Raw genomic sequence first — 26,577 nt, 5'->3', positions numbered from 1 at the left:
CAGTCTGATTGCAAAAGGAGATGGGCTAGTGACATAGTGAGAATGAGGGATAACTGAAAGATGGCTGGCACCCATATAATGTTTAAAAAAAAAACTTGAGGGAGATTTCTAGCATGTTGGGTAGAACCTCTGTAGAGGTCTGTGGGAGAACATGGACAGAATGAGAAGGCACAGAAGGGCTGTGAAGTAAATAGACACATGGATGGATGAGACCACATGTACATTGAAGCATCGAAGTATACTGTGGGCAAAACACTGGGAGAGATACAAAGATAACTAAGACCTGGTCCTCATTTTCATGTTTATAATCAATAGCAACTTGATACCTATGTGATTGAGGGAGGAGAAACCAAACATTCTTTCTTTCTTTCATTTAACCAATCTTTGTAAAACACTTACTATATAAGAAGAATTATCTAGAATATAAACTTTGCTTTCAAAGCATTTGCAATTCAATAGGACAAGATCTATAGAAAGAATTGATGTCAAAGGGAGTGAAAAGGTGGGAACAGAAGTGGGGTACAGTGGAAAGAGCCTGGATTTGGACTCACAGGACCAGGGTTTAAATGCTCCCATTCTTACAATGTGAATGACCTCCAGAAAATCACTTAATGTCTTTTAACCTCAGGTTCTCACTCTGTAAAATGGAGGAGTAGAATTAATGATCTTGGAGGGCCCTTCCAGCTTTAGCTCTATGATCCTAAGTGCCAAAGAGAGAATACACCATGTGGACACACACAATGTGACTTCCTCTGGCAACAGCCCCACTCCTTTTAGGGTAGCCTGGAAAGCAATCTCCTTTCTTCCCTTCAGCCTGGATGTACGTTCTCATAATAGACTTTTTGAGTTGGTAGGGAAGAGCCTTAGAGGTCATTTAATCTCTGCCCTCATTTTAGAAATGACTGATGGGGTGTGGATTGGGGGGGCAGGACCTGGAAAGGTCATACAGCTATCCCTATGGCAGATCTCCTGACTCCTAGTTCAATGGTTTTTCTGCTGCCGATAAGGGCACTCGTGAAAGCAGGGTCAATGGGGCAGCCCTGGGCCCTCCCCTGCAAAAGACATGCCCAGATGGCAGGAAAGCACTCATTGTCACTAATAGGTCGCGGCCCAGGCCAAGCAAATCTTTTGTCCCACTATCGGCGCTCAATCAAACCCTGGCATCAGCAGGGCCCTGGCAGGGGCAGGCTGCCGACAAAGCACTAGCTCTAAAGCCCTGAGGGCTGGGTCATTGTCCTGAGGCCCCAGGCCCTAAGACGGCACCTCCCTGCCCCTCTATATATTGGGGCGTCCAACTACCCACACGTTGCACGTCACGGAGGGCTCTAGGGGTGCATCTGGGGCTCTAGACAGCTGAAGAAGGAACATGTCGCAGTATTCGGGGAAAGTGAGTACAGACTGGGGAAAGCAGGCGCTGCGTGGGGGCCGTGGGTGGGAGGAGGGGAAGAGGGCAGGGAGGGCAAGAGAGGCTAACCTAACCCGGGGGAGAGACGGAACGGGGTTGAAGCCCAGAAAGTGGGGAATGAGGTTGAGGACTCAGTCACAGGCAACTGGCTGGTTCTTCTGCAGTCTGCTCTTGATGCAAATAGAGGGGTGTGTGTGTGTGTGTTTCAGGAAAAGTTGCGTGCACATCAAATTTTTGTAAACTGGGTTTGATTTTAAATGCTCTAGGAAAGTTCTCTCTTTTTTTTTTTTTTAAAGGAAATCCTGTGGTGAAACCCTTTGAATAGTGAAGAATCCTTCTGTAATGTGAACAGCCACCCCCAGGCCCCAGTTCATAGTTTCTTAGACTTGTAGCAGGCAGAGCACCCTATCAGTTACTGCCTATGTGACCTTGGGCAAGTCATTTAACTTCCTTGGGTCCCACCTTCCTCATCTGTAAGATGAGGGGGCTGAACTAGATGGCTTCTCAAGTGATGTCCAGCTTTGGTTCTAGGATTCTGTTTGGTCCATTCGACTTGACCTAGGCCAGGTTTGCTTAGAGGGCTGCAGTGGAAAGAACAGTTGGTACTCAAGTCAGGACACCTGTGTGCCTTTGTTGGGAAGTCACTTCTCTTTTCTGGGCTTCAGCAGGATATAGTCCCCATTTAATAAATGTTTGCACTTTTGACTTTGTTTGCTTATTGTACCTTTCTTTGTATCCCCAGAGCTTAGCATGGTGCCTGGGGTATATAGCAGGTGCTTAATACATACTAGTTGACTGATTTATTGGCTTGTACTTTGAGGGGACCTCTAGATACATGACACATACCCATTTCTCTACCTTTTTTCCCTCTTCCAACTTCTACTTTCAACTTCCTTCTTCCTCCCCTTTCTTTTCTAAATCATTGATCATTGTGCAGTACACATCCATAAAATAAATCAGAGCTAGAAAGGATCTCAGGGCTCATCGAAGAAACACAAAAGCCCTCTGGTCCAACTCCAGACCCAAACAAGAAATCTCTCACACTCACATTCCCAATTCTAATGATCCAGGCTTCTGTCTTTCTTTTTTGTTTATTTGTTTGTTTATTTTTAGGCAATTGGGGTTAAGTGACTTGCCCAGGGTCACACAGCTAGTACGTGTCAAGTGTTTGATCTGAGGCAGGATTTGAACTCAGGTCCTCCTGACTTCAGGGCCAGCACTCTATCCACTACACCACCTAGCTGCCACCCTATCCAGGCTTATTTCAGAGGCTTCTAGTGACAGGAAATCACTCACCTTCCAAGGCAGACCACTCCACTTGTGGATTATTCTAGTTATCAGAAATTTTTTATTTATATGAGTTGATAGGGTAGGTAGTGTGTTCAGGTTTGAAAGGGTTTGCATCCCCTTTAAAAATAAAATAAAATAAAAACCACTGATATGTAGATTCAAAAAAATGGCAGGCCCATCAAAGAAAGACAGTTTGGGCCTCACAAACAAAGCCCTTTCTGAGGCTATACTTTCAGTGTAATGGACCAGTAGATCAGACAGATTTTAAATGTGTTCCTCTATGCGTTACCAAAATTCTTTCTGCCAAATATCTATGGATTTTCATTAGCTGTGAATTTATATTAGGCAGATTCTATGACTTCAAGATAGACTGCTATGCATTTATCTATTGGGGAGGACAGGACAGAATCTCAGAATGATAATAGCCTATATTTCTGTGCAGTGCTTTACCATTTACAAAGCACATTCCTCACAACCCATTAAAATGTAACCTCCTTGAGGGTAGGCACTATATTATTTTAGATTAAATTCAACACACACACACACACACACAGAGCTTACTATGTACAAGGCACTGTGCTAGGTAGGTACTAGGAATACAAAGATTAAAAAAAAAAAGTCCCTTCCCCACCATTCCCCTCCTACCACTACTAATGTCTTCTTTCTGGGGTTACCTTATCCTTTTATATGTCTTGTATGTATATAATTGTTTGCATGTATTCTCCTCCATTAGAATGTAAACTCCTCAAGTGCTGTGTAACCCTAGTCACTTGAACTCTGCCTCAATTTCCTCAGCTGTAAAATGGGGATAATCATAGCACCTACCTCCCAGGGTTGTTATGAGGAACAAATGAAATATTTGTAAAGCACTCAGCACATGCCATACTTGGCATGTAGTAGGTATTTAATAAATATGTGTTCTCTTCTCCCCCTTCCTTTTATCATTTCTAGATATATAGAAGATATTATGATCCTCCCAGTTGTTAGTACCTTTCCCAATTACTTTGTATGTAGTTTGCATGCACTTATCTTATTGTTTATTTCCAATGGAATGTAAATTCCTTGAGGGCAAGGGATGGTTTTGTTAGCATTGCTGCCTGGCACATAGGGGGCATTCAATAAATGCTTATTGAAATGGATATACCCCAATTTCATAAGCTATTCCTCAACTGACAGGCATCTATTTTTGCTTATTTTTTTCTGTACCACAAGAAATGCTGCTATAAATGTTTTGGTCTGTATGGGACCTTCTCTCTTTGACTTCCTTGGGACACATGCCTTGAAGTGAGAAGTAGCATGTCTGCACCAAAGAATATGAGCAGCTGAGTGACTTTTCTCATATAATTTTAAATTGTTGGCATCAGAATACAGGGGAAAACATGGAATGTATATTCAGAGGATCTGATTTTAAATCCAAACTTTGATGTTTACTATGTGATCTTGTGCAAGAAAGACACTTCCTCTTTCTCTGCCTTAGTTTCCATATCTGTAAAATGAGGGGGTTGGATTAATTGACCTCTGAGGTCCCTTCCAGCTCTAGGATTCTATGGTTTGTAAAATGCTTGCAATAATTCGTAGCTCCCCCAAATGCATTAGCCTGCCTGACTTCCCGAAACTCCTCCAACATCGACTCTTTCTATCCTTTGTCATTTCCCCCCAATTTTCTAGGTGAAAGGTAAACCTTAAAGTTGTTTTAATTTGTACTTCTCTTATTAATAATGATTTGTATCAATGATTTGTATACATCTTAGTTTTTTATATTCCTCTTTAAAATCTTTTTGTTTATATCCTTTAATCACTGATCTACTGGGGAGAAAATTTTTTGCTTCCATTCCCTAATTTGGCCCATTTCCCATCAAATCCTCAGATAATTTTCTACGAGGGCAAGTACTTCACTGGTCGGAAGCTGGAGGTCTGTGGGGACTGTGACAACTTCCAGGACCGAGGTTTCATGAACAGGGTCAACTCCATTCGAGTGGAGAGCAGTGCCTGGATTTGCTTTGACCACCCAGACTTCCGAGGACAGCAGTTCATTCTGGAACGTGGCAAGTACCCGGACTTCTATCGTTGGAACGGCCACAACGACCACATGGGCTCCTGTCGGCCAGTGGGAATGGTGAGTGCCCGTCTTAGCTTTGGGAGTATGGCTTCCTAAGCCAAAAGGACTTAGCAGAAGTCTGCCCACTCTGATTACCCAATCCTGTGGTGGAAGGTGATGGCTGGCCTTTCTAGGGTGTGCTCACTGAAATGAACTGCCGTATCACAAGCTGTCCAGCTGTGAGTCTTGGGTCCTTGGAATGGGAACAAGAGGATTTGCCCAGCTGAGTAACCCTGAGCTCACATTGCTAAAGGCCCTGACAAACATCTGGGGGTCAGGGCCCCTAGAAGCACCTCTGTATGCTGCATCCTGTTCTGATCTGAAGCTGCTGCAAAGTCAGCTACACTTTGGCAATTCAAATGGTAAAAAATGATTTCCCAGCATCTCAGCAAGGCCATGGCTGTTGGAGAAAGGAATTAAAATTGTTGGCATCGAAGTCAGCATAATGCTATTTATATGAAAAATATACTAGGTATTTCGTGAATGCTGTTTTCACAAAAAATATCCACGGGGCCAACTTGCATCGCAGATTCATGTGCAGCCAAAGTCCAGAGCTTCCCAAAGGAATTTACTGTAACTAACACTGAAGGACCTGTAGGGTCAGGATATTGGAACGGTGTTCTCCTTTTTCCTCTGGACGTGCACATTATCTTACAAGGATATGCATTTCCTGCTCCAAGTGAATGGTGATGCAAATCCCAGCGGTGGCTTCAGCAAAATAAGACGTTTCTTTATTGTCGATTTTATATTTTTGGCTTCAGGTTTGAAGAAATGCTTTCTATTCCTTTTTTAAATTTAAACAATCCTGGGCCCAGTATAAGTGGCCTTCTTGGGAAAGTGGGAGGGGACGTGTGCTGATTATAACAACAATAATAACTCACATTTTACTTCATCCTGATCTTTGCAAAATACTTTCTTCATGAAAGCCTGGTGAAGTCAGTATTATGATAATGGTGATGGTGGGGGTGGTGATGATGATGATATGATGGACTTGACATATACCAAAAAAGAGAAAACACTTTTATATTCAAAGTGGAACAGAAAAAAAAAAGGTTACATGTTAAGCTTGTACATATAGTACATTTTGCTAGTAAGGAAACGAAATCCCAGAGAGATTGTGACTTAGCTATATAGACAGTAAGAATCTGAGTCTCTTTTGTGTGTGTGTGTGTGTGTGTGTGTGTGTGTGTGTGTGTGTGTGTGTTGAGAGAGAGAGAGAGAGAGAGAAAGAGTATGAGTATCACATAATATACTAGACAGATGCCTTGATTAGGAGTTGAGAGACCTGGGTTCTAGTTCTGTTTCTGGTATTCATTTGCTGTGTGATGATGATGATGATGATGATGGTGAAGATGATGATGATGATGGTGATGATGATGATGGTGATGGTGATGGTGGTGATGGTGATGATGATGATGGTGAAGATGAAGATGATGATGATGATGATGATGATGTTGGCGATGGTGATGATGATGATGATGACAGCTAACATTTATATAGGCCAGGCACTGTGCTAAGTAAGCACTTTATACTTATTATCTCCTTTGATCCTCACAACAACCCTGGGAAGTAGGTGCTATTATTACCCCCATTTTACAGATGAGGAAGCTGAGGCAAACAAAGGTTAAGTGTACTGTAGTCTTGGGCAAGTCACTGAGTGTCTCTTGCCGTCAGTTTCTCAATTTGTAAGACTAGTGATAATTCTCTGGGGGGCACAAGTGGGTACTATAAGGAACAAAGGAGATTATATATTAAACACTTTGAAAAAGCAAACAGACCAGAACAAGGAATTAATAATATCACCATCTTTGACTTTTTTTAAAGCACGTTTCCCTCTCCTGACGGCTCCTTTAACACTCAGAAAATTGGTGGCAGTATATGGGGGAAAGAGCCTTAGATTGAAAAACAGGTTCATATTCTAATCCCAGCTCTGTCACTGACAAGGTCAGTCAGTATGACCCTGGGCAAGTTATCTGCCCTCCCTGGGCCTTATTTTCCCCATCTATCAAATGAAGGAGTTAAACTAGATCATCTTTAAGGTGTCTTACAGCTCTGATGTTCCACACACTCATTGCCCAGGTTCTTGGCTGGGGAGGGAGGCACAAAACCAAAAACAAACCCAGTAACTCAGCTGTTTCTTTCTTATCCCCTTTTCTTCCACAAACCCTTCTGACCTTGGAGCATGGGGAACACTACCGCCTGGAAATCTTTGAGGGTTGCAACTTCACAGGTCAGTGCCTGGAGTTTACGGAGGACTGCCCCTTCCTTCAGAGCCGGGGCTGGGCCAAGAACTGCGTCAATGCTGTCAAGGTGTACGGGGATGGAGCGTGAGTAAACTAGAGGCTGAAAGAGGGGTTTGAAGTCTGGTTATTGCTTTAGCAGCTACTACTGTGTTTGGGGGGCAGATGAGGATCTTTGTGGTAAGGATCCCAGCTGGAAGGGTACTCCTGGGCATTATTTTCCCTTGTTTGGATCTTGGGCTACCCTGCCAGCCTTCTTGGCATAGTGCTTAAAATTCCACTATTAGAAAGTCATTCCTTTGATTGAGACATACCCTGTTAAAATGCACATCGTCTTGACAGAGCACATTAAGCTAATATCAGTCATGCATATCTTCCTGAGAGTTGTCCTTTCCAAAGGGACAGCTAACTAAGGCCAAGTTTTGATCCTAGGGAGAAAAGATAGTCTAGAGCACAGGACAGTGTATAATAAAGTCAGTCCTGAAGAGGAATTTTGGACTAGGGAGGGCAGCATAAGGGCATTAAGCACCGTGGCAGGAATGGTCAGATGCCAGGACAGAGCAAGAGATCACTCACTGAAAGGGAAGATAGGAAGATACCAGAGTACTTTCCTGCTTTACTCTTTGCCTCATGGCTGGCTGGAGAAGGCAGGGGATTCTTTGCAAAGCTTTCTTTTGGGGCCTGAAATTTAAAGTGATGCTTCTGTTTCTGGATGCTTCAGTACATAGCAGGAATAACTCACACAGTTATATACAAACAGTATTATTTTCTTAGAGCAGTTCTTAACACTGGGGTCCATGGAACCTAAGGAGTCCATGGATGGATTTTTCAGGGGCTCCATGAACTTGGATTGGGGGGAAAATCACTTCTTAATTTTCATTAACCTCTAATGGAAATGTAGCATTACCTTCAATTATGAACGTAGGCAACAAATGTTATTTTGAGAAGGCTTCCAGACTGCCCAAGGGTTTCATGGGACAAAAAATGTTAAGAACCCTTCTCTTAGAGGGAAGATAATATAATGGATATTGTGTGCATCAGGTTGGGGGGCAGGGCACTGTGGGAGAAATCTCACATCCCAGAAGCTCTCAATTCCTCATTGTCCCAGCTGACTAGGTTGGAATATGTCAGAGAAATGTGTGCCCAGAAGTCTCTGTTCCATGGCTGAGCAAGGGGGAAGCTTCTCTTGGACCTCCTGTTCAGCAAAAGTTAATGCCAAGGGAGCCCTTCTCCACACTGAGAGGGAGTCACAAAAAGATAAAGTAGGGGAAGGAAGGGTTGGATACTGTTGAGTGTGCTAAGGGATGAATTACTTCCTGGTGGCAACATAGCTCATCTTGACCATGGATTAGATAGATAGACAGACAGAAAGATGATAGAAAATAGATAGATGAAAAATAGATAGGTGATAGATGGAAAGAAAGATAGATAGTAGATGATAGCTAGAGAGATGATAGATGTAGATAGATGATAGATATAGAGACAGGTGATAGATGGATAGATAGAGACTCTATAGTGCTTCTCTGTGCCAGGCACTGTACTACAAAACAAGCAAGCAAGCAAGCAAGACAGTCCCTGTCCTCAAGTAACTGACATTCTAATGAGGAAATACAACATGTAAAGGAGAGGTAGGAAGTGAGGGAAGGAACAGGCATAGCCCATGGCATAGAGCAGGACAAGGTAGCATAGCCATCTGGTCCCTGGTAATTCAAGGAATAAGATAAAATAGGGGCAGCTAGGTGGCACAGTGGATAGAGCACTGGCCCTAGAGTCAGGAGGACCTGAGTTCAAATTCGGTCTCAGACCAGAGACTTGACACTTAGTAGTTGTGTGACCCTGGGCAAGTCACTTAACCCCAGTTGCCTCCCACCCCCCAAAAAAAGAGATAAAATAAGAATTTGGTTAGGGAGAGGGAAAGGAGGAAGGAAAGAGGCACAGAGGGCATCCTGGACATTGGCCTTGGTCATCCCCTTGGAGGCCTTAAGTGGAGTTAGCGTATCTCCTTCTGTACTCTAGTTTAGGCTCCTATACAATTCTCATGTGTAGCCACCCTGACTAGAAAATATATACCCAATCAGCCTACATGCAAAAATGCCTAAAATTCCACCATTAGAAAGCCATTCCTTTGGGTTAAACATTTCCTATAAAAATATCTGCCCTTGAAATCAGAACATATTAGGCTGATATCAGTCATCAACATCTTAGTGTAAATTGTCCCTTCTAATCCTGTGGAAGGAACATCTACAACTTGTAAAACCAATGGAAGAGGCATAGGGGAGGAAGGGATTAACAACTAGACGGCACAATGGATAGAGTACTGGACATAGTATCTGGAAGACTTGAGTTTAAATCTTGCCTCAGACACTTACTTATTTCTGTAACCCTTCAGAAGCCATTTAACCTCTGTCTGCCTCATTTTCTTCACCTGTAAAATGGGGATAATAATAGCTCCGACCTTATAGGGCTGTTGTGAGGATCAACCAAGATAACATATGAAAAACACTTTGCAAACCTTAAAGAGCTAGCTACTATTATTATATGACTTCATTGACTCAGGGAAGTTATTGAGAGCTGCCAATATCTAGCAAAAACTATGTGTCCTGGTAGGATGTTAAAAATAGCAGGAAAGGGAACTCCCAAGTCACCAAGGGAATGCCCGTCCTTGTTTTCCGTATCTTGTCAAGTCTCAGGAATTTCCAGATGGCAAACCGCTCTCACCACAAGAATTGGTGATGACCTCTCCCCACCACCGCCTGCGTGAACTACCTTCCTAGACCCACTCTGAAGCCCAAGAATAAGGAAAGAATGGCAGTGGGCTTTGAGGCTGAGGGTGGAGAGATGGCTTGAAAAGTAGCAACATGGAATAATAATAATAATAGAGCTTGAAGCGACCTAAGAGGTCATTTAGCCCAAGCCCTTCATCTTACAGATGAGGGAAATCACAACCATGGAGATGAAGAGAGTGCCCAAAGTCACTAGTTAGGGGCAGAGTTGGGACAAGAATTTAAATCTAGAGGTTTTCAATTCAGCGTTCTGTTGAGGAAAGCAAGAGATGACTCTGGACCAGGTATTCTGAATTCTAGACTGGCCACTCAAAAATATTGAGTACAACTTTTAATAACCACATTACCTTTGCTTTGTGGGTTATCCAACCTGGTTCCCGGAAAGCAAGATATGCCCAGAATCAGAGTTCGTACGTCAAAGCTGAAAGGAACCTCATGGATCATTAAGTCCAACCACTCATTTTTCAGATGTAGAAACTGAGGCTTAGAGAGAAGACATGATTTGTCCAAAGTCACATGCTTGGTAAGTGGCCAGGATTTAAGCCCAGGTCTCCTGACTTGCCTTATAGTGGTCTTTCCTTGTGAATTTTAGGAAAGCATTTGAAAAAATACCTCATGATATACTTGTGGACGAGGGTGCATGTTTATATGCATGGGGTCTAGCCAGAAGGCCAAATCCAGCCTGCAGCCTGTTTTCTTACGGTTTGTGAGCTAAGAATGGTTTTTGCATTTTAAAATATAAAACTTAATTTTAAAATGACAGAACCATTCTTAGTCCTGCAAAAAAAAAAAAAGGCAGTGTCTGCAGGTCATACTTTACCTATCACTTCTCATTACAGTATAATGAGGTACATATGGCTAGTTGAATGAACAGACTCAAAGAATATTGGTCAATGGATGAAAATCCATTTAAGGGCAGCTAGGTGGTAGAGCAGGTAGAGTGCTAGGCCTGGAGTCAGGAAGACTTCAGTTCAAATTCACCCTCAGACACTTACTAACTGTGTGACCCATGGCAAATCCCTTCATTCCTGTTTGCCTTAGTTTCCTCATCTGTAAAATAGGGATAATAATAGCACCTAATTTCCAGGGTAGTTGTGAAAAATCAAGTGAGATAATAATTGTAAAGCACCTAGCACAGTGCCTGGCACAAAGAAAGCATTATATAAATTATATATGTAATTTATATATAATATAAAATTTATATATATATACATATTATATATATAATTTATATTTATATATTTTTATATATAAATTTATATATAAATATATTTATATATTATATATATATATTTATATATAATATAAAATACACTTATATATATACAAATATACTATGTAAATGTTAGCCATTATTAGTTAATGTTAGACATGGTCTGAAGGTATGTATCCCATGGAATACCATAATGTTCTGTGCTTGGCCTTGTTCTCTTAATTTTTTTATTGTTAATCAATGATGTGGATGTAGATACAGATAGTATGTTTATTGAATTTGTTGATAAACATACTAGCTTGAATGGATAACTAATGATTGAATGACAGCATCTGGATCCAAAAAGACCTGAATTGGTTGTGATAATATACTAAATCTAATAATGAAAATCAGTAGGGACAAATGTAAAGTACCACACTTGGGTTTAAAAACCACTTCAAAAGTATAGAATAGGGGAGGGAGGAAGGGAGAAGATTTGGAACCCAAAGTTTTAAAAACACATGTTAAAAAAATTATTTTCACATGGGAAATAAGAAATACAGGAAATGGAGTATAGAAATCTATTCTGCCCTACAGGAAAATAGAAGGGGAAAGGGATAAGGGAAGTGGGGGGGAGAGCTAGAAGGGAGGGCAGATTAGGGGAAGGGGTATGCATGCCATCTTGGGGTGGGGGGAGGGATGAGATGGGGAGAAAATTTGGAACTCAAAATCTTGTGGAAGTGAATGTTGAAAACTAAGAATAAATAAATTTTTTTTTTAAAAAGTATAGAATAAGGTGGAAATGGTTGGCTAGATAGCAGCTTCTAAGAAAAAAAATGAGGAATTTTAGTGACCTACAAGTCAATGAGTCAGCAGTATGATGCAGGTACTCAAAAAGTTAACATGATGTTAATGGAATGAAAGTATTTAGAACAAGAGATGTAATAAACCCACTGCACTCGGCATGGTCAGACCACATGGGGAGTATTGTGTTCAGGTCTTCATAGGAGGAATGGGAGAAGAAATCATGAATATTTAGTTTGGAAAACAGAAGTTTTGGGAAGGCTGGGACATGATAACTGCTTTCAAGTATTTGAGAGGCTTTCCTATGGAGGGATTAGACTTGGGCTTTCTATCAGTTAGGGGTTACTTGAAAATGGAATGTGTCATCTTGTTAGGTAATGAGGTCCCCATCACTGGAAATATTCAAGCAGAAGCAGGGCACTCATCTGTTGGAGATTCTATAGCATGTGATAGCTGGATTAAGTGATATCTTAGGTCTCTTCCTTAAATACATCTAATGATTCTAAGGCATAATATTACCATTTGATCAGGGCAAGGCAAATAATGTCTCCACCCTAAATCCTCTCTCCCCTTTCCAATCCTCTCATCAAAGTTTAGAACAGTGTGCCCAGCAGTGGTATTCCTTCTTGCTGCTGAATTAGATGTTCCCAAGACCTGATCCCATAGAAGAGCCAGTTGGGAGGGAGTCCATTTATTTCTTAGGTCTAACACCCCCCCGCCCCAATAAATTGGACGTGTTGTTCAAGTTAGCAGACTTTAGAATGGATTTAATCGCAACAACAAAGGGGGTGGGTGTGATAAGGCCAAAGAAAAAGTCTCCACATTCGTAACAAACCTTTGTACTTGGCCTTGTGTCAGATTGACTTCGTGCTGTGTGCCATGTCTCATGTCCTTGAATTCAGTGTGACTTGGAGGAATGTGCTGTGTTCTCCCCCACTCTATTTCTCACTTGGTTTTCCTTTCTCTATGACTCTTTGCATCTGTTTCTTGATTTCTGAATTTCTTTTTGTCTTTCTTTGTCTTTCTGAAGCTCTTTCTCTTTCTCTGCTTCTGCTTCTGGATCACTCCTTTCTCTTCATCCCCATGGGGTAACCTATACCCAGAGTTGATGGAGTCTAACTCTTCAGGACTGGAACTGTTTAATTTGTTAGGGATATGAATTAATCAGCTGAGCAGTGTCTTAAAAGCCACCTTTATCACCTGGCCCCATATAGAAAGCAACTTGAGATTTCCCCATTAACTGGCTGAGTGAGCCATTATTAGAAATAAATGGATTAAAATTTATTCAAATTTTAAAAAGCAAAGCTCTTAAAACCTGGCACAGAAGGAGAAAGGGTCAATCTGGAAAGAGCTGTCCCACAGGGTAAGCCCCAGAAAAGGGTGGGGGTGGGGCTCTCGGATGCCAGGGATTTTTTTCCCTCTGGATCAACAGCAGTGAATTCCAGGAATGACATCCCAGAAGGCTGGACTCCTGGGAGAGCTCCGTATGGGAAGTGCTCTGCTCTGGAAACACTTTCCTAACCATTCTTTTCCTAAACTATCCCCTGGGATAGAGCACTGGAGGACTCTGCTGGTGGGTAACTGGGGGAGTTACCAAAATCAAAACTAAAAAATGGTCATAGCAGAACATGTCCACAAGAACTTCTCCTTCTATGATGACGTTCTGGTGAGGATGGTCAGATAGCTGCTGTTTGTTAGCCTGGGGGAGAGGCAGGGGAGTGGGCTAGAGGCAGTGAATATCCCAGCACCACACCACCCACTCTTGCCTCGCCCCACACTTCCCTAAAGCCCAGTTGCTGCTGTTTCTTCACCGGCAAGGTCCTGCTTTAGGGAGGCTGGTTTTCCTTCCCCCGGGTCCCTTTCATCTTCTTCCAGTCCCCTCTCTCTCCATCTTCCTTACTCTCTCTTCTCTCACCCTTCCCCCAACCACCCTCTTTTCCTTCACCTCCCTTCCCCCATAAATCATAGTGTTATTTGTAGTTGGAGGTGGGGGAAGAGAAGGGAGAACTTGGTTCCTTCAGTCTGTAGCCCTGTTCTCAATGCACTTCATTATGGGTCTATGGAAACCTTGAGTACCATGCTCTGTCTCAGGGCATTGCTTTGGACATTCTCACACTTAAGCCTCATTGGTTCACTGTGGGGGAGAAGGGGATAAAAGTGAGTCCTTTGGGGGTGGCCCAAAGCCTGTGGTCGTGGGTGGACTTAGGGCTTATGAAAATGAGATGATTGCTCTGGCTTAGGGCCGGGGAATGCAGCCAACTCAGTGTGAACTATCCCCACACTGGAGCCCTCTGGCTATTCCTTGCTCCATCTCACTCTCTTTCTCTCTCTCTCTCTCCCCCTCCCTCCCTTCCTCCTTCTCTCTTTCTGTCTTCCTCTCTCTCTCTGTCTCCCTGTCTGTCTGTCTCTCCCTCCTCCTCCTCCTCTCTCCCCCTCTCTCCCTTCCTCCTTCTCTCCTTCTGTCTTCCTCTCTCTCTCTCTCTCTCTCTCTCTCTCTCTCTCTCTCTCTCTCTCTCTTTCTCTCTCCCTCTCTCTCCCCCTCTCTCTCTTCCTCCTCTCCTTCTATCTCCCCCCCCTCCTCTTTCTCCCCTCCTCTTCTCTGTTCTCCCTTCCCCTTTTCTTTCCCTCCTCACATCTCTTCTTCTTACAGATATCTCAGTTGAGGAAGGCAGTAATGCCCAAAAGAGTAAATGCAAGGTGATGAGGAAAAAGCCTCCACTAGTTTTCTGTCACCATAGGCAACCTCCTCAGGGCCCTGGTGGGTTGGAGGATAAATCCAGTGAGACCAGCAGAGTAAGTATTGCACAGAAGCAGCCAAAGGAAGGAAAGTTAAGAAGACCTAGATTTTGTTACCATCTTTCACAGACATTCCCAACCCATCTCCTCAACCCTGGATAGCCTGGCATACAGAGGAAAGGGACTGGGCTAAGAGTGAGAAAACTTGGGTTTTACTCTATGTTTAGACCATTAATTAGCTGTGTGACCTTGGGCAAGCCATTTTATGTTTCCTTGTGTGAAAGTGAGATGGCTGGATGTGATAGCCTCTAAGGTTATTTCCAAGTATAGGAGCCCATGTCCTCTGGGGAATAAAAGATGGTACCTACTGTTTATCTAAGAGCCAATGGTATTTAGGAGTTAGTAGGACAGAGTCAGTGGGTATGTGTGTGAGACATAGGAAAGAATCAGAAGCTAGAAAATTATACAGTGTGAGAACTGGGAAGAACCTTAGAAATCCCCCATTCTTTATTCACCCCCTTATAGGAACATTTTATGGGAAAGAACACTAAGGTCCTGGGTGACATGGCCCAGGAAGTGGGTGATGGAGACAGAGTCAGCAAGTAGGCAAGGTCAATATTTATTGCCTCCAACCTGTTCTCTTCTGGTATTACCCCAAGGTACCTAACACCCTCATTGTTACTCTGGTGGCTGCTCAGGGCTTCCCTCCCTCTGTTGCCCTAGTGGGACCTAGACAGTGTGTTATGCACCAGACCTTCTCTTTTTTCTCCCTCCATCAAAGCTTATGGTGCTCCCTCTCCTTAAGGCACTGCTATCTACACTAGGGTATAGTGTCCTAATCAGAGAAAATGACCCCCTGTTCTTGTTAGCTAACGTTTCCCCAGAAAACCAAGGAATATTAAAGACAGTGAGAATTTGGGACAGCTCAGAATAATGTTGAAATCACTCTCTCTCTCTCTCTCTCTCTCTCTCTCTCTCATTTTTCTCTCTTCCCCTTCTTCCCCTTTCTCTTCTTCTCCCCTGTCTTCTGTTCCCTCTTCCCCTTTTCCTTCCTTTCTCACATCTCCACAGCCACAGGTGTGGCTGGCCTCCCAACCAATGTGTAGGGTTGGTTCTGAGTGAGTCTGGTTGTATGGAGACAAAAGCAGAAAGAGCCTGAGCCCGTAGCCCTGTCACGCACCCAATTAAATGTTAAAAGTCACTACTGAGAACCTATTAGTGTGCCCAGTTACCAACCTATACACACCAGCCTCTGACTCTAGCTAAGTCTATATGGGCAACTACTTAGCCTCCTTGAACTCCAGGTAATTCTCTAAGATTTATCTACTAAGGTATAGGGTGTCTTACTCTTAACAAAAATCTTAGATCTTTGATATATTGACTATTACTCAACATCTACTATGTCATTCTCAGTTCTGTGTTTGATTCTTTGCTGAAGATGAGGAAAAGATACAGTCCCTCCCCTTGGAATTTTGCAAGTAATTGGAGAGAAGAGTTTTACACTGATAAAATAATTAGGGAAGGTAGATAATTAGGCATCCAGATGTGTGGTACAGGCACCAAGTGGTATGGAAATCCAAGAAGGAAGCAGATTGAAGGAAGGCGAGAGAAATCAGGGGTGGGTATGTGGAAGTCCCAGGAGTAGGGAGTACTAGATTCCTCTCCTGAGTCTCAGATGACTTGGGGGATGGGAGGAACAGTGTGCCCAAAATGGCAACCTTTGGGTTTCTTCCATAGTAACCCCAGAAGGGATAAAAATCATGGCACAGTGAAAAGACAATGGATTTGGGGTCAGAGGTACCCAGGTTCAAATCTCATCTCTGCCATTTACTACCTGTATGACTTTGAGTATATCATCTAACTTCTCTGTGTCCAAGTTTCTTCATTTGTGAAATTAAAGGATTGAACTTAATGCCCCTAATGTGTTTTTTCAGCATGAGATGTGGGATCTTAAAATGCCATCTTTCCCAATCCTGGTCTGGGTCCTCTAGGTCTAGAACTTTTCGGTTGGTACTGTGCAATCACAAAAGCGAAACCAAATAGGACAAAGAATGTGGAGGAATGATTCCCAGCCTACAACAACCCCCTTGTCTGTACCTTCCTGTGCTCTGATACTTCCATCATGGTACAAACTCTGCAGGAGCTTTTTACCCATTAAGAGTGACCCCCTACCTTGAAGCTAAGGGTCTTAGTTTTCCTACTTTCTCAAATTTTCCCTCCTTCTACCACCCACACCTGTTTCCTTTGTCCTAGGTGGGTGCTTTATGAAGAACCAAACTACCGGGGTCACATGTACGTGGTGGAGAGGGGCGATTACCGAAGCTTCAACGACTGGCAGGCCCACAGCGCCAATGTTCAGTCCCTTCGAAAAGTGGTCAACTTCTTCTAACTTGGCCCAATGCTTCTGCTACCATCTTGGATGGATGGATCTCCAACGGAACACTGGGGAAGTGTCCTGTTCTCCCCAAGCCAACACTTTTAGGAGACAATGGGGAATAAAGGCTAACGAGCTAATTGGGGTTTCTGAGTGTTTTTCTCTTTTGGGGGAATGGAATCCTTCTTTGAGAGTAGGGAAGGTATAACCTAGCTTATAGGCTATGCTATCTTACCCCTTGGGTAATTGGAAGCTCCTCTCTTCCCATCTCTCAATCATTTCTCCTCCTTTACCCTAGGTGGTTAATCTCAGACATCTCTGACTCCTGAGAAGTCTTCTATAAAATTCCAGTTTCTTTTATATCCTTAGCTCTGCCCTGTGTCCTGTGAGCTGCTGAGAATCACCCTTGGAGAAGAACAGGCTCAATTCTTAGTCCCCAGTCCTCCAAGGAGGTGACTGACACTGCAGCTGGGTCCCTTGATAAAGATGCAGGACTGGGAATCAATCAATGAACAAGCATTTAGTTAAGTGCCTACTGTGTGCCAGCCAATGGGAGTACAAAGACAATGAATGAAACAATCCTTACTCTTAATGAACTCACATTCTAATGGGGAGACAAGAACACATATAAGCATACACAAAACAAATATAAAAATAAACACAGAGAAATCCAAAACCATTAAATACAAGGTATTACACACAAGGTTAAGGAGAAAAGGCACCAGAAGTTGGAGGATCTGCTTTATGTAGAAGGTGGTCCTTGAAGGAAAGATCAGGAGAAAGCACTCTGGATTCCTAGAAGGGCCCTTAGAGATCATCTAGTTCTACACAGAAGCAGAAAGCAAAAAGCATTGAAATTAGAGTCAAAAGACCTGAGTTCAAATCCGTACTCTACTTTTTACTATTTTAAATCCTTCTGGGCCTCAGTATTCCCATCTGTGAAATAAAAGGGTTAAACCAGATGAAGAGTCCTTAATTTTTTGTGTGTCATGGACCCCTTTGGCAGTCTGGGGATATATGAGTTATGTTTTTAAATACGTGTATAACAAGGATTACTCTGGCCTGAAAGCCTGGTATGTTACATTGAACCTCTTTTCTGGGGTTCTCTCGTACCTATAAAGGGAGTTTAGGGAGTGTGTCTAGTCTCTATGTCATTGGCTCAAGCCCCTACCAATTATGTTCTCCTAATTGAGAGGTCCCTTGCACTCCTTTTCCATCCGATCACTTAACAGTCAAATTAACTTTTATAAAGGAATGTTTGCTTCAAAAGTACAGCAAGAGCAGACCTGCAGACAATCCCACAGCTGGGGTGGGGTGTGATCCTTTCTTGTACTACCTCCATCTCTGGCAAGGAGATGAAGATCAGGTTCATAATTTAGCTCTGTTCTCATATAGCATAGTCCTCCCAAGTTCTAGGTCCAGTTCCTTGTGCCCCTGATGTAGCAAACTAGACCTTCACCCCTTGGATGCTTCCAGAAAGAGAGAGAAACACTGTCCCAGTCTGGTAGTTTTAAAGACACAGCCTGTTCAGACTGTGCTGCCAATGGAAAGAGGTTGTTCCCACCCACATGGCAGAGGAATGCAGAATGTCTTCTCCCAGAAGCAGGTCTCTGGCATTTCCCCCATGGGTGCCTCCATCTTAGGTGATCTAGGCATGCACAGAGCAAAGCCCCATTACACATGAAATAAAGTACATAGGATTACAAAAAAGAAACCTATTATATTGAAACACAGTTATCACAACATTTTTTTAAAAAAACAAGTTCACCAGTCCTCAGAGCGGAGAATTTCTAAGGTCCCTCCTAGGTCCAGACCTCATTTTCACCTCATTTTACAGAGGAGGAAACCAAGGCATAGAGGGAAGCAACTTGTCCAAAGTCACAAAAATAGTTGGTGTCAGAGACAGGACAAGTAACCACGTCTCCTGACTCTCCGTGTACACTTTCTAGTATAGCATAGAATCTTCCCGACACATCTGGGAAGCAATGCTTCATGTGTGCATCGGGGATGGGATGAGGAGGGGCAGCGGCGATGAAGCTGGGATGGAGGAGAGGTGATGGGATGGCACTTAAAAGAAATGAGGGCTAAGATTTAAAGCAGGAGAAGTTTCCAGAATGTGTTGAAGCCCTGAGTCAGCAGTGCCAGATGTGGCTCTCCAGCTCAGCCAAAGGCCTGACTAAGGGCTTTCCGTAAGCTGGGTTTTTATCAGCTTGGTTTATATTGGTTTCAGTGTTTATAAAGGAGGCCCCTCTGAAAGGTTGGAAGAAGGCCCCAGCTCATTGTTAGAACTTGGGTTCAGAGTAAAACCTTGGGCAGAGGATGAGGGGAAGGATGGAAGGAAATGAATCAAGTATGAGAGATCAAGAAAATGCTGGGGCAGAGAGAGAAGGGATGGTGAGAGAGGGTTGGGGGCAGTGCTAGCAATAAGGGGCTTCATGGAGGGCAAGAAGGTGGTGGGAGGACAGAGGAAGATGCTGGCAGAAGTCACAGAATGTTAGAGCTGGAAGAGACCATAAATCATTCAGACCAATCCTCATCCTTTTACAGATAAAGAGCCCAAAGTATAAAAGAGATTGAGTGAACTGATCAAAATCACACAGCTAGTCTGTCAATCAGCAAGCATCCTTTAAAGCGCTCGCTATGTGCCAAGCACTATTCTAAGTACTGGGGATACAAAGAAAGGCAGCACACATTCAAATGGGGCAGACGATGTGCAAATAACCAGGTCCATACAAGATATAGATGTAGAATAGGTGAGGGCAATAACAGGGAAGGTAGCTGGAGGACTGGGGAAGGCCTCTTAAGGAAGGGACAGTCTGAACTGAGCCTTGAAGCAAACCAGGGAAACTAAAAGGTGAAGGTGAGGGGCCAGAACATTCCAAGAACAAGGGATGGCCGGTACAAAGTCAGGGTTGTTGTTGTTGTTTGTCCTTCGTTCTTGAAGAGGACCATGACATCAGGGAGGTGACGCCATGACATTCGAGTGAATTGGATTTAAGTGAGGGAGGACTGTGCAAAGTCACCAGCCTCACTTTCTCCTCCGGAGCCATCTGGGTCCAGTGGCCAGATACAGATCAGGACGACTGGAGATGCCCTCAGATGCAGTGCAAGCTCAAAATCAGGGAGAAGAGAGACTGAATGAACTACTAGAGGAATTGCAAGCTGGCCAGTGCATCTGTATCATAGGAGTTGTAGAAGGGGGTAAAATATAAGAAGGCTGGAAAGGCAGGAAGGGACCAAGTTTTGAAGCTTTAAATGAAAAAAAGAGGATTTCATATGTGATCCTATAGATAACAGAAAGCCCACCAGAGCTCATGGAGCAGGAGGGAATGGTGTGATGACCTGGTCAGATCTATACTTTAATTTTTTTTAGTTTTAAATAATATTTTATTTTTCCCCAACTTCATATAAAAACAATTTAATGTTTATTTTTAAAAATTTTTGAGTTCCAAATTCTACCCCTCCCTCCTTCTCCTCCTCCTCCCTGAGATGGTATGGAATCGGATACAGGTTATACATGGGCGATCATGTAAAACATTTCTATATTGGTTCACTTTCTGCAAGAAAACTGAAACAAGAAAGAAAGGAAGGAAGGAAGGAAGGAAGAAAGAAAGAAAGGAAGAAAGGAGGGAGGGAAAAATAGTATGCTTCAGTCTGTTTTCAGACATCAGTTCTTTCTCTGGAGGCAGATAGCATTTTTCATCATGAGTGTTTTGAGATTGTCTTAGATAACTGTATTGGTGAGAATAGCTGACTCACCCACTATTCTTCATCATACAATATTGCTGTTACTGTGTATAACATTCTCCTGGTTCTGCTCACTTCATTTTGTATCAGTTCATGTAAGTCTTTCCAGTTTTTTCTGAAATAATTTTGCTTGTCATTTATTCCATTACAATATACCACAATTTGTTCAGCCATTCCTCAATTGATGGGAATCCTCTCAATTTCCAATTGTTTGCCACCACAAAAAGAGTTGCTACAAATATTTTTGAAAAAGTAGGCTCTTTTCCCATTTTTTAAAATTTCTCTGGGATACAGACCTAGTAGTGGTATTGCTGGATCAAAGGGTATGCACAGCTTTCTAGACCTTTGGGCATATAGACCTACACTTTAGAAATATAACCTTGGCAGCTGATTGGAGGACAGATTGGAGTTGGTAGAAACTAGAGGCAGGGAGACCAGTTAGAAGGCTATTGCATTAGTGTAGGTGAGAGCTAATGAACCAAACATTGTGACTGTATGAGTGGAAAGAACTAGATTTCAGCATCATGTTTACTAGTCCTGTGCTCTCTCTACAGCCCCCTGCCTGCCAGCCAATCTGTTATCTCAACCAGCTATTATTATTATTATTCCAGACTTGTGATTTCAATGGTATAGGAAGTGTTCCATTATTCCGTTAATGTACCTATAGACTCAGAGAGTTGCTTCAATCACTGAGAAATGAAATGACTTGCCTAAGGTCATAAATAATGTATATATTAGAGGTTGGACATGAACCTCGGTCTTCTAGATGCCAAGATTGGCTCTTCTATCTGTTATGCCATAAAGATGCTCATTTATATCATTCTCTGCCATATACTATATGTGTTATAAGATAACCAGGATGTAGGAGATGGAGGTCTGACTTGAATTCAGGAAAGCCCAGCATTCACTCACATCCCTCCTCTGACACATACTGGCCATGTGACCCTGGACAAGCAATTTAACCTCTCAGTGGCCCAAGCAATTCTCTAAGACCATAAACTGCTAATAGCAAGTGCTAATCTTCATTAGCAGTAGGTAGTTTCCTTGCTAGGAGCTCTTTATACCAATGAAATCACAGTTCTAGTCCAAAAAACAGCATATGTGGTAGCAACAGCAAGCATAAGCTTTATTTTGGACATCCTCATCTGATGTGTGGGAGAGTACATGAGTGGACTTGCTCATTCCTTAAATAAGAATAACTTAGATGAGCCTAAGTAGAACATTTCAAGAGGCCCAAGATGGTCTCTTCCTGTCCCTGGTGCTTGTTTAAAAAAACGGTTGGTGGGGGGAGAGAAAAAGATGTACTTCAACAGGGACAGAACCTTTCTGTCCTAATGAAAGAGAAAAAACTTAAAGTGCCTATATTCCTGGGAAAAGGAACACACTTGCTGGACAGTAAATGGTTAAGTTGTTACTCCACGCCTCGGGCTATCCAGGAAGAGCATGGTGTCAATGCCAGGATGACAGTATCCAATATCCTTCAGAACAAGATTTCATAGGGCCAACATAAACTGACCAGAGCTGTATGGACAAAGATAGATTGAGCGCCCTTGGCTACCTCAATAGTGAAGGAATTGCTGAATAGCCAAAGATAGATTATATTCTTCCAGCAGAAAAGGGCTTAGCAATTAGGGGCAGATTATTTAATGGGATGGGAAGTCAGTTAAGTAGAGGGGAGGTCTGGGGCATGAATTATAGAGGAAGAATCCTGGGTTTTTGTAAAAAAAAAAAAAAGAAAAAGAAAAGATGAACCCACTGGCCAGCAATGGGTTATTTCTTGTACTCTTAAGCAGAAGAATTGGAGGCTAGTGAAGCATCCCCTGGGCCTCATTTTCATCATCTGTATAATGAGGCGGATATATTAGAGGATCTCTAAGGTCCCATCCAGTTCTAACATTCCATGGTTCTGTGATTTCTCTTCCCCCTTGGGTGGGTAGGGAGAAAGATTGTGTATGTGATAGGGCTGAGCCCTTCTCCTTTTACATAAGGATCCAGAGCCTTTGCATAGTGGTAGAACTTTCCAGAGGTTACACTCTTCTGCTTGCCAAGCAAATGACTCAGGCAAGGTTACCTCCACAACCCAATGAGCATCAGAGGAAGGCTTGATTGAAGCTGGGCCCAGCTTTTAATAGGATGAGGAAAGCAGGCTAGATTTTATTTGGGCAATTGGCAAGTACTTTCAATGACCCTCAACTGATCCCTCTCATAAAAGCTAGTCTTCCCAAAAAAAGTATTACTGCCTTTTGCGTTTGTATTTAGTCATCTCTGTAAATATTAACCTTCTTCTCTTCTTCTGATTGAACACTCTCTTGTTAAAAAAAGAACTGGTCAAAAACACCTAATAAGGATTTTTTTTTTTTTATTAAAGGAAGGAGACTTTTTTTTCCTACCTATTGATACATCTAATCTTCAAGTATGAAGACGGCACTGGTTTCCCCAAGTGGCCAGGATAATAATCGTTTCAGGTAGAATTTTTTATTCACCCAGGTTTTTTTTTTAGGCAGTTGGGATTATCACTTGCCCAGGGTCACACAGCTAATAAGTGTCAAGTGTCTGGTCTGTGGCTGGATTTGAACTCAGGTCCTCCTGACTCCAGGGCTGGTGCTCTATCCACTGTGCCACCTAGTTGCCCCTTTACCCAGGCTTTAAAAAAAAACCCACCAACTTCCATCACCTGGAGAACCATCAGTGTCTAACCCTGCCTGGGAACATAACATCTTCACATTAACTCAGTCCACAAGTGGCAAAGTCTTTAGAATGTAACTCACTCATAAGTTACAATATCAGAATTGTAACTGGCATAGGGGAGTTGGGACTTTTCTCCAGGGTGCTGATATCAAGGGGGCAAATTACTCTCCACTCCCCATGGCAACACCCATCTGTGCACCTTGCCTTCAGTTCTCCACTGTTCTTTATGGCAGGAGGATTGTTCATGGGAGGAGGGCTTTCCTGAGTCTCTAAACAATGTGTGCCATCTTAGCCTTGAGGTTCCTCTCCTAGGTTGCTTTTGCCTGACCCAAAGGGGCCTCAGTCTCTGCACCCTGAGCGACAGTCCATCCCCTCTCTTAGCATGACTATAACACTAGACAGATTGTCCTTCATGCACCATGCTCATCATATGCTTTCCTAACATCGTCGTAGCTAAATTTTCCCAGGTACAGTAATGCCTAGTAATTCCATAGTAGAAATAATGCTTTCAATTTCTAAAGCATTTTTAGCTTTCCAATCAATCAGTTGAAATCTATTGAAAATGCTAGACTGGGAGTCGAGATCCAATGGATTCTAGTTCCAGGTGGGCCACAAACTAGTCATGTGACGTGAGGTAAAGAATTTTGTCTTTCTGGAGCCCAGTTTCCTCTGAGAAACTGAGAGAATTGAATTTGAACTTGGACAAGTTAATCCTAAAGTTCTTTCCAGCTCTTAATGGTATGAGATTCTATGATACTATTTGACCCTAGTAGATAGGACAGATGTCATCATGTCTATATTATAGATGAGAAAACTGAGGCCCAGAGAATTAAAGTTATTTGCCCAAGGTCACCCAGAAAAAGACTACCAGAGCTGGAAATGAAGCCAGGACTCTTGAATCCAAGCCCCAGTTATATAGTTGCAAAGGTTTTGGTGGCTTTTCCAAGCCTGTGATCTCATGGGTTCATCCAAACTTTTTATCAGTACTTAAGTGCCAAGGTTTTGAGATGGTTTATTAAACATTAATAGTTCATGAATATACATTATGCTCCTCATTGACCTCCTTCATCCCCCCTCCGCCCCCCGCCCCCCACCCCCAACCCCAGCTCTTGTAATCTGTCTGCAAATCGGCATTTGTCTGGAAGGAAGAAAAATAAGATTCCCGGCAGAGCGTGGAAAGTGTTTTGCAGACTGGGTTGTAATTTATCTGTAGTCAGTCCGGGGGGTCTGTGTATTGAGGCCAGGGCAGTGAACGCCTTCGGACATGAATGGCCATACCCACAGATGTTTCAAATATCTTTGCTGAGGGCTCTGTGGTTTGAGAAATTGGGAATTTTGCAAACTTCATCTCCTTGGCATTCTCAGCACATCTATCTCCCCTGTCTTGGAGGCCCCCCTCCCCATTACTCTCTCTCTCTCTCTCTCTCTGTGTCTTTTCCTGTCTCTCTCTCTGTTTCTGTCTCTCTGCCTCTGCCTCTTTCTGTCTCTGTCTCTCTCTGTTTCTCTCTTCACTGGCCCCCCCACAAACTCTCTCCTAGTCTCAAACAAGTTTTTTGAGGGGTTCAGGGCCAAGCTGACCACAGGAAAAATTTCTCTTTGTTACCTCCCTCAATTACTCCTCCCTTCTGACAACACCACGATCAGAAACAGAGGTGGGCTGGGCAGAGCATACAGTCAGAGGCACTATATAAAGGAATTCACTCTATTCTCCATTCCTGGAATGCCACCTACCTCTCTCATTCATTCAACAATCATTTATTAAACACTTTCTGTGTTCTGTGCAAAGCGTTGTGAACACACACACACATACATATGTATGTATACATACACATGTGAGTGTATATTATGTATATGTGTGAACATACACATATATTCAGATGAATTCAAGGTGGAGTGAGACACATGCAAAGGAATGGTGCGGGCAAAGTGGCTCAGGAAATTCTCAGAAAGAGCTATCACTTTCACCTGGTGGGGGGAAGGAGACCAGGAAGGCTTCTTGAAAGAAGTGGCACCTAAGGTCAACCTCGAATAAAGGTAATGACTTCAAGAGATGGAATTGGGATTGGGGAGGAATCGTTCCAGATACAGAGATGAGGCAAGACAGGGTGAAAGCAAAGGATGTTTTTCATTCATTCATTCATTTTATGATCCTATGCTAAAGCTTCATGTGTTTAATAATTTCTTGTGTGTGGATACTTTTCACAAGTACTTTTCCACTCATTATCTCATGTAATCCTTACAACAGCACCATTGGGCAGGTAAGTAGGACAAAAATTATTGCTCCTGTTTTACAGATGAGGAAACTGAAAAGGTAAATGACATACCCAAGGCCACACAGTTAGTGAGTAACAGAGTTGGGATTAGAACCCATGTCTATGGCTCTGTCATTCAGTGATCTTTCCCATGAACCACAGATGCCTCTCTTTTTAAATCAATAAATGAAAGTCATAGAATAATTGGATTGACTGGCCTTGGACCCTGTATGAAATGATGCTGAATTAATGTGCAGTCCCCATTCATAGTGCCTGTAGCACTGAATTGGACTTGGTTATATAGTCCATATTGAAAAGGAATAACTGTACCATTTTGGTGGGCATCTGGAAAATTTCTATAATGAGTGAAAACAGATGCTGCCAGGTCAGACTCCAAGATCCTCTCCTAATAGCAGAGAAAAAAGAATTCAACAGGTTGTCTCATTGAGTCAGATATGGACCAAAGCCTTTGATGGGGGAAGAAGTATGAGTGTGTATGTGCATGTGCATTTGGGCACCTCTACACACCTCGTGCTGAGATGTTGGGTAGGGAAGAGAGAGCTCTGTGGCCTCCCAAACACTAATGGACATCAACTTGTTTTCATATTAACCTGTCAGGGTCAAGGTCATACATAGAATCAGTGGTCCAATTTCTCAATTCCTTTGTCTACAGAATGAATTTTAGAATGTTCCATACGAGGCAATATTGAGAGGACTAACATTACAGCCTCATCAATTTTCTTTCTATACAGGGTTATGTCAACGTCTTGGGCTCTTGTCCAGTGCATATCTGAACAGGCAGGTTTGTCTCTGTTCTCATGGCTCTGCCAATCACCTGGCTGGTCAGAACTAGCACATGAATCCCGCTCATTTCTGGTTATTGTCTCCATATATCCAGCTACTGCAACGTGCCCTGTCACTGAAGGTCCATTGTGCTAGCCATGTGTTGTGTGTCAAGACCACAGAAT

At 42.8% G+C, this 26,577-nt stretch overlaps 1 protein-coding gene across 1 annotated transcript; it reads left to right on the top strand.

Annotated features, from left to right (window-relative positions):
• Nucleotides 1-1,366: 1,366 nt before the first annotated feature.
• CRYGN (crystallin gamma N) lies at nucleotides 1,367-17,025 on the top strand. Its single transcript, XM_027840968.1, has 4 exons — nucleotides 1,367-1,546; nucleotides 4,563-4,811; nucleotides 6,975-7,120; nucleotides 16,802-17,025. Exons 1-4 carry the CDS (start codon nucleotides 1,367-1,369, stop codon nucleotides 16,935-16,937), a joined length of 711 nt encoding a protein of 236 aa, XP_027696769.1. The 3' UTR covers nucleotides 16,938-17,025.
• The last annotated feature ends 9,552 nt before the right edge of the window (nucleotides 17,026-26,577 follow it).

The sequence above is a fragment of the Vombatus ursinus genome, unplaced genomic scaffold, assembly GCF_900497805.2.
Source record: "Vombatus ursinus unplaced genomic scaffold, bare-nosed wombat genome assembly UNPS02014852.1, whole genome shotgun sequence".
In the NCBI taxonomy this organism is placed as follows: Eukaryota; Metazoa; Chordata; class Mammalia; order Diprotodontia; family Vombatidae; genus Vombatus; species Vombatus ursinus.
Note: the sequence above shows the minus strand (reverse complement) of the source record. Positions and strands in the feature narration are given on the sequence as shown.

What these genes read in the sequence shown, in the direction of transcription:
- CRYGN (XM_027840968.1), top strand. Translation starts at nt 1,367, where the DNA reads ATGTCGCAGTATTCGGGGAAAGTGAGTACAGACTGGGGAAAGCAGGCG. An exon ending in GGTTGAGGACTCAGTCACAG is followed by an intron (nt 1,547 to 4,562) that starts GCAACTGGCTGG and finishes TCAAATCCTCAG; the next exon opens with ATAATTTTCTACGAGGGCAA. An exon ending in AAGGTGTACGGGGATGGAGC is followed by an intron (nt 7,121 to 16,801) that starts GTGAGTAAACTA and finishes CCTTTGTCCTAG; the next exon opens with GTGGGTGCTTTATGAAGAAC.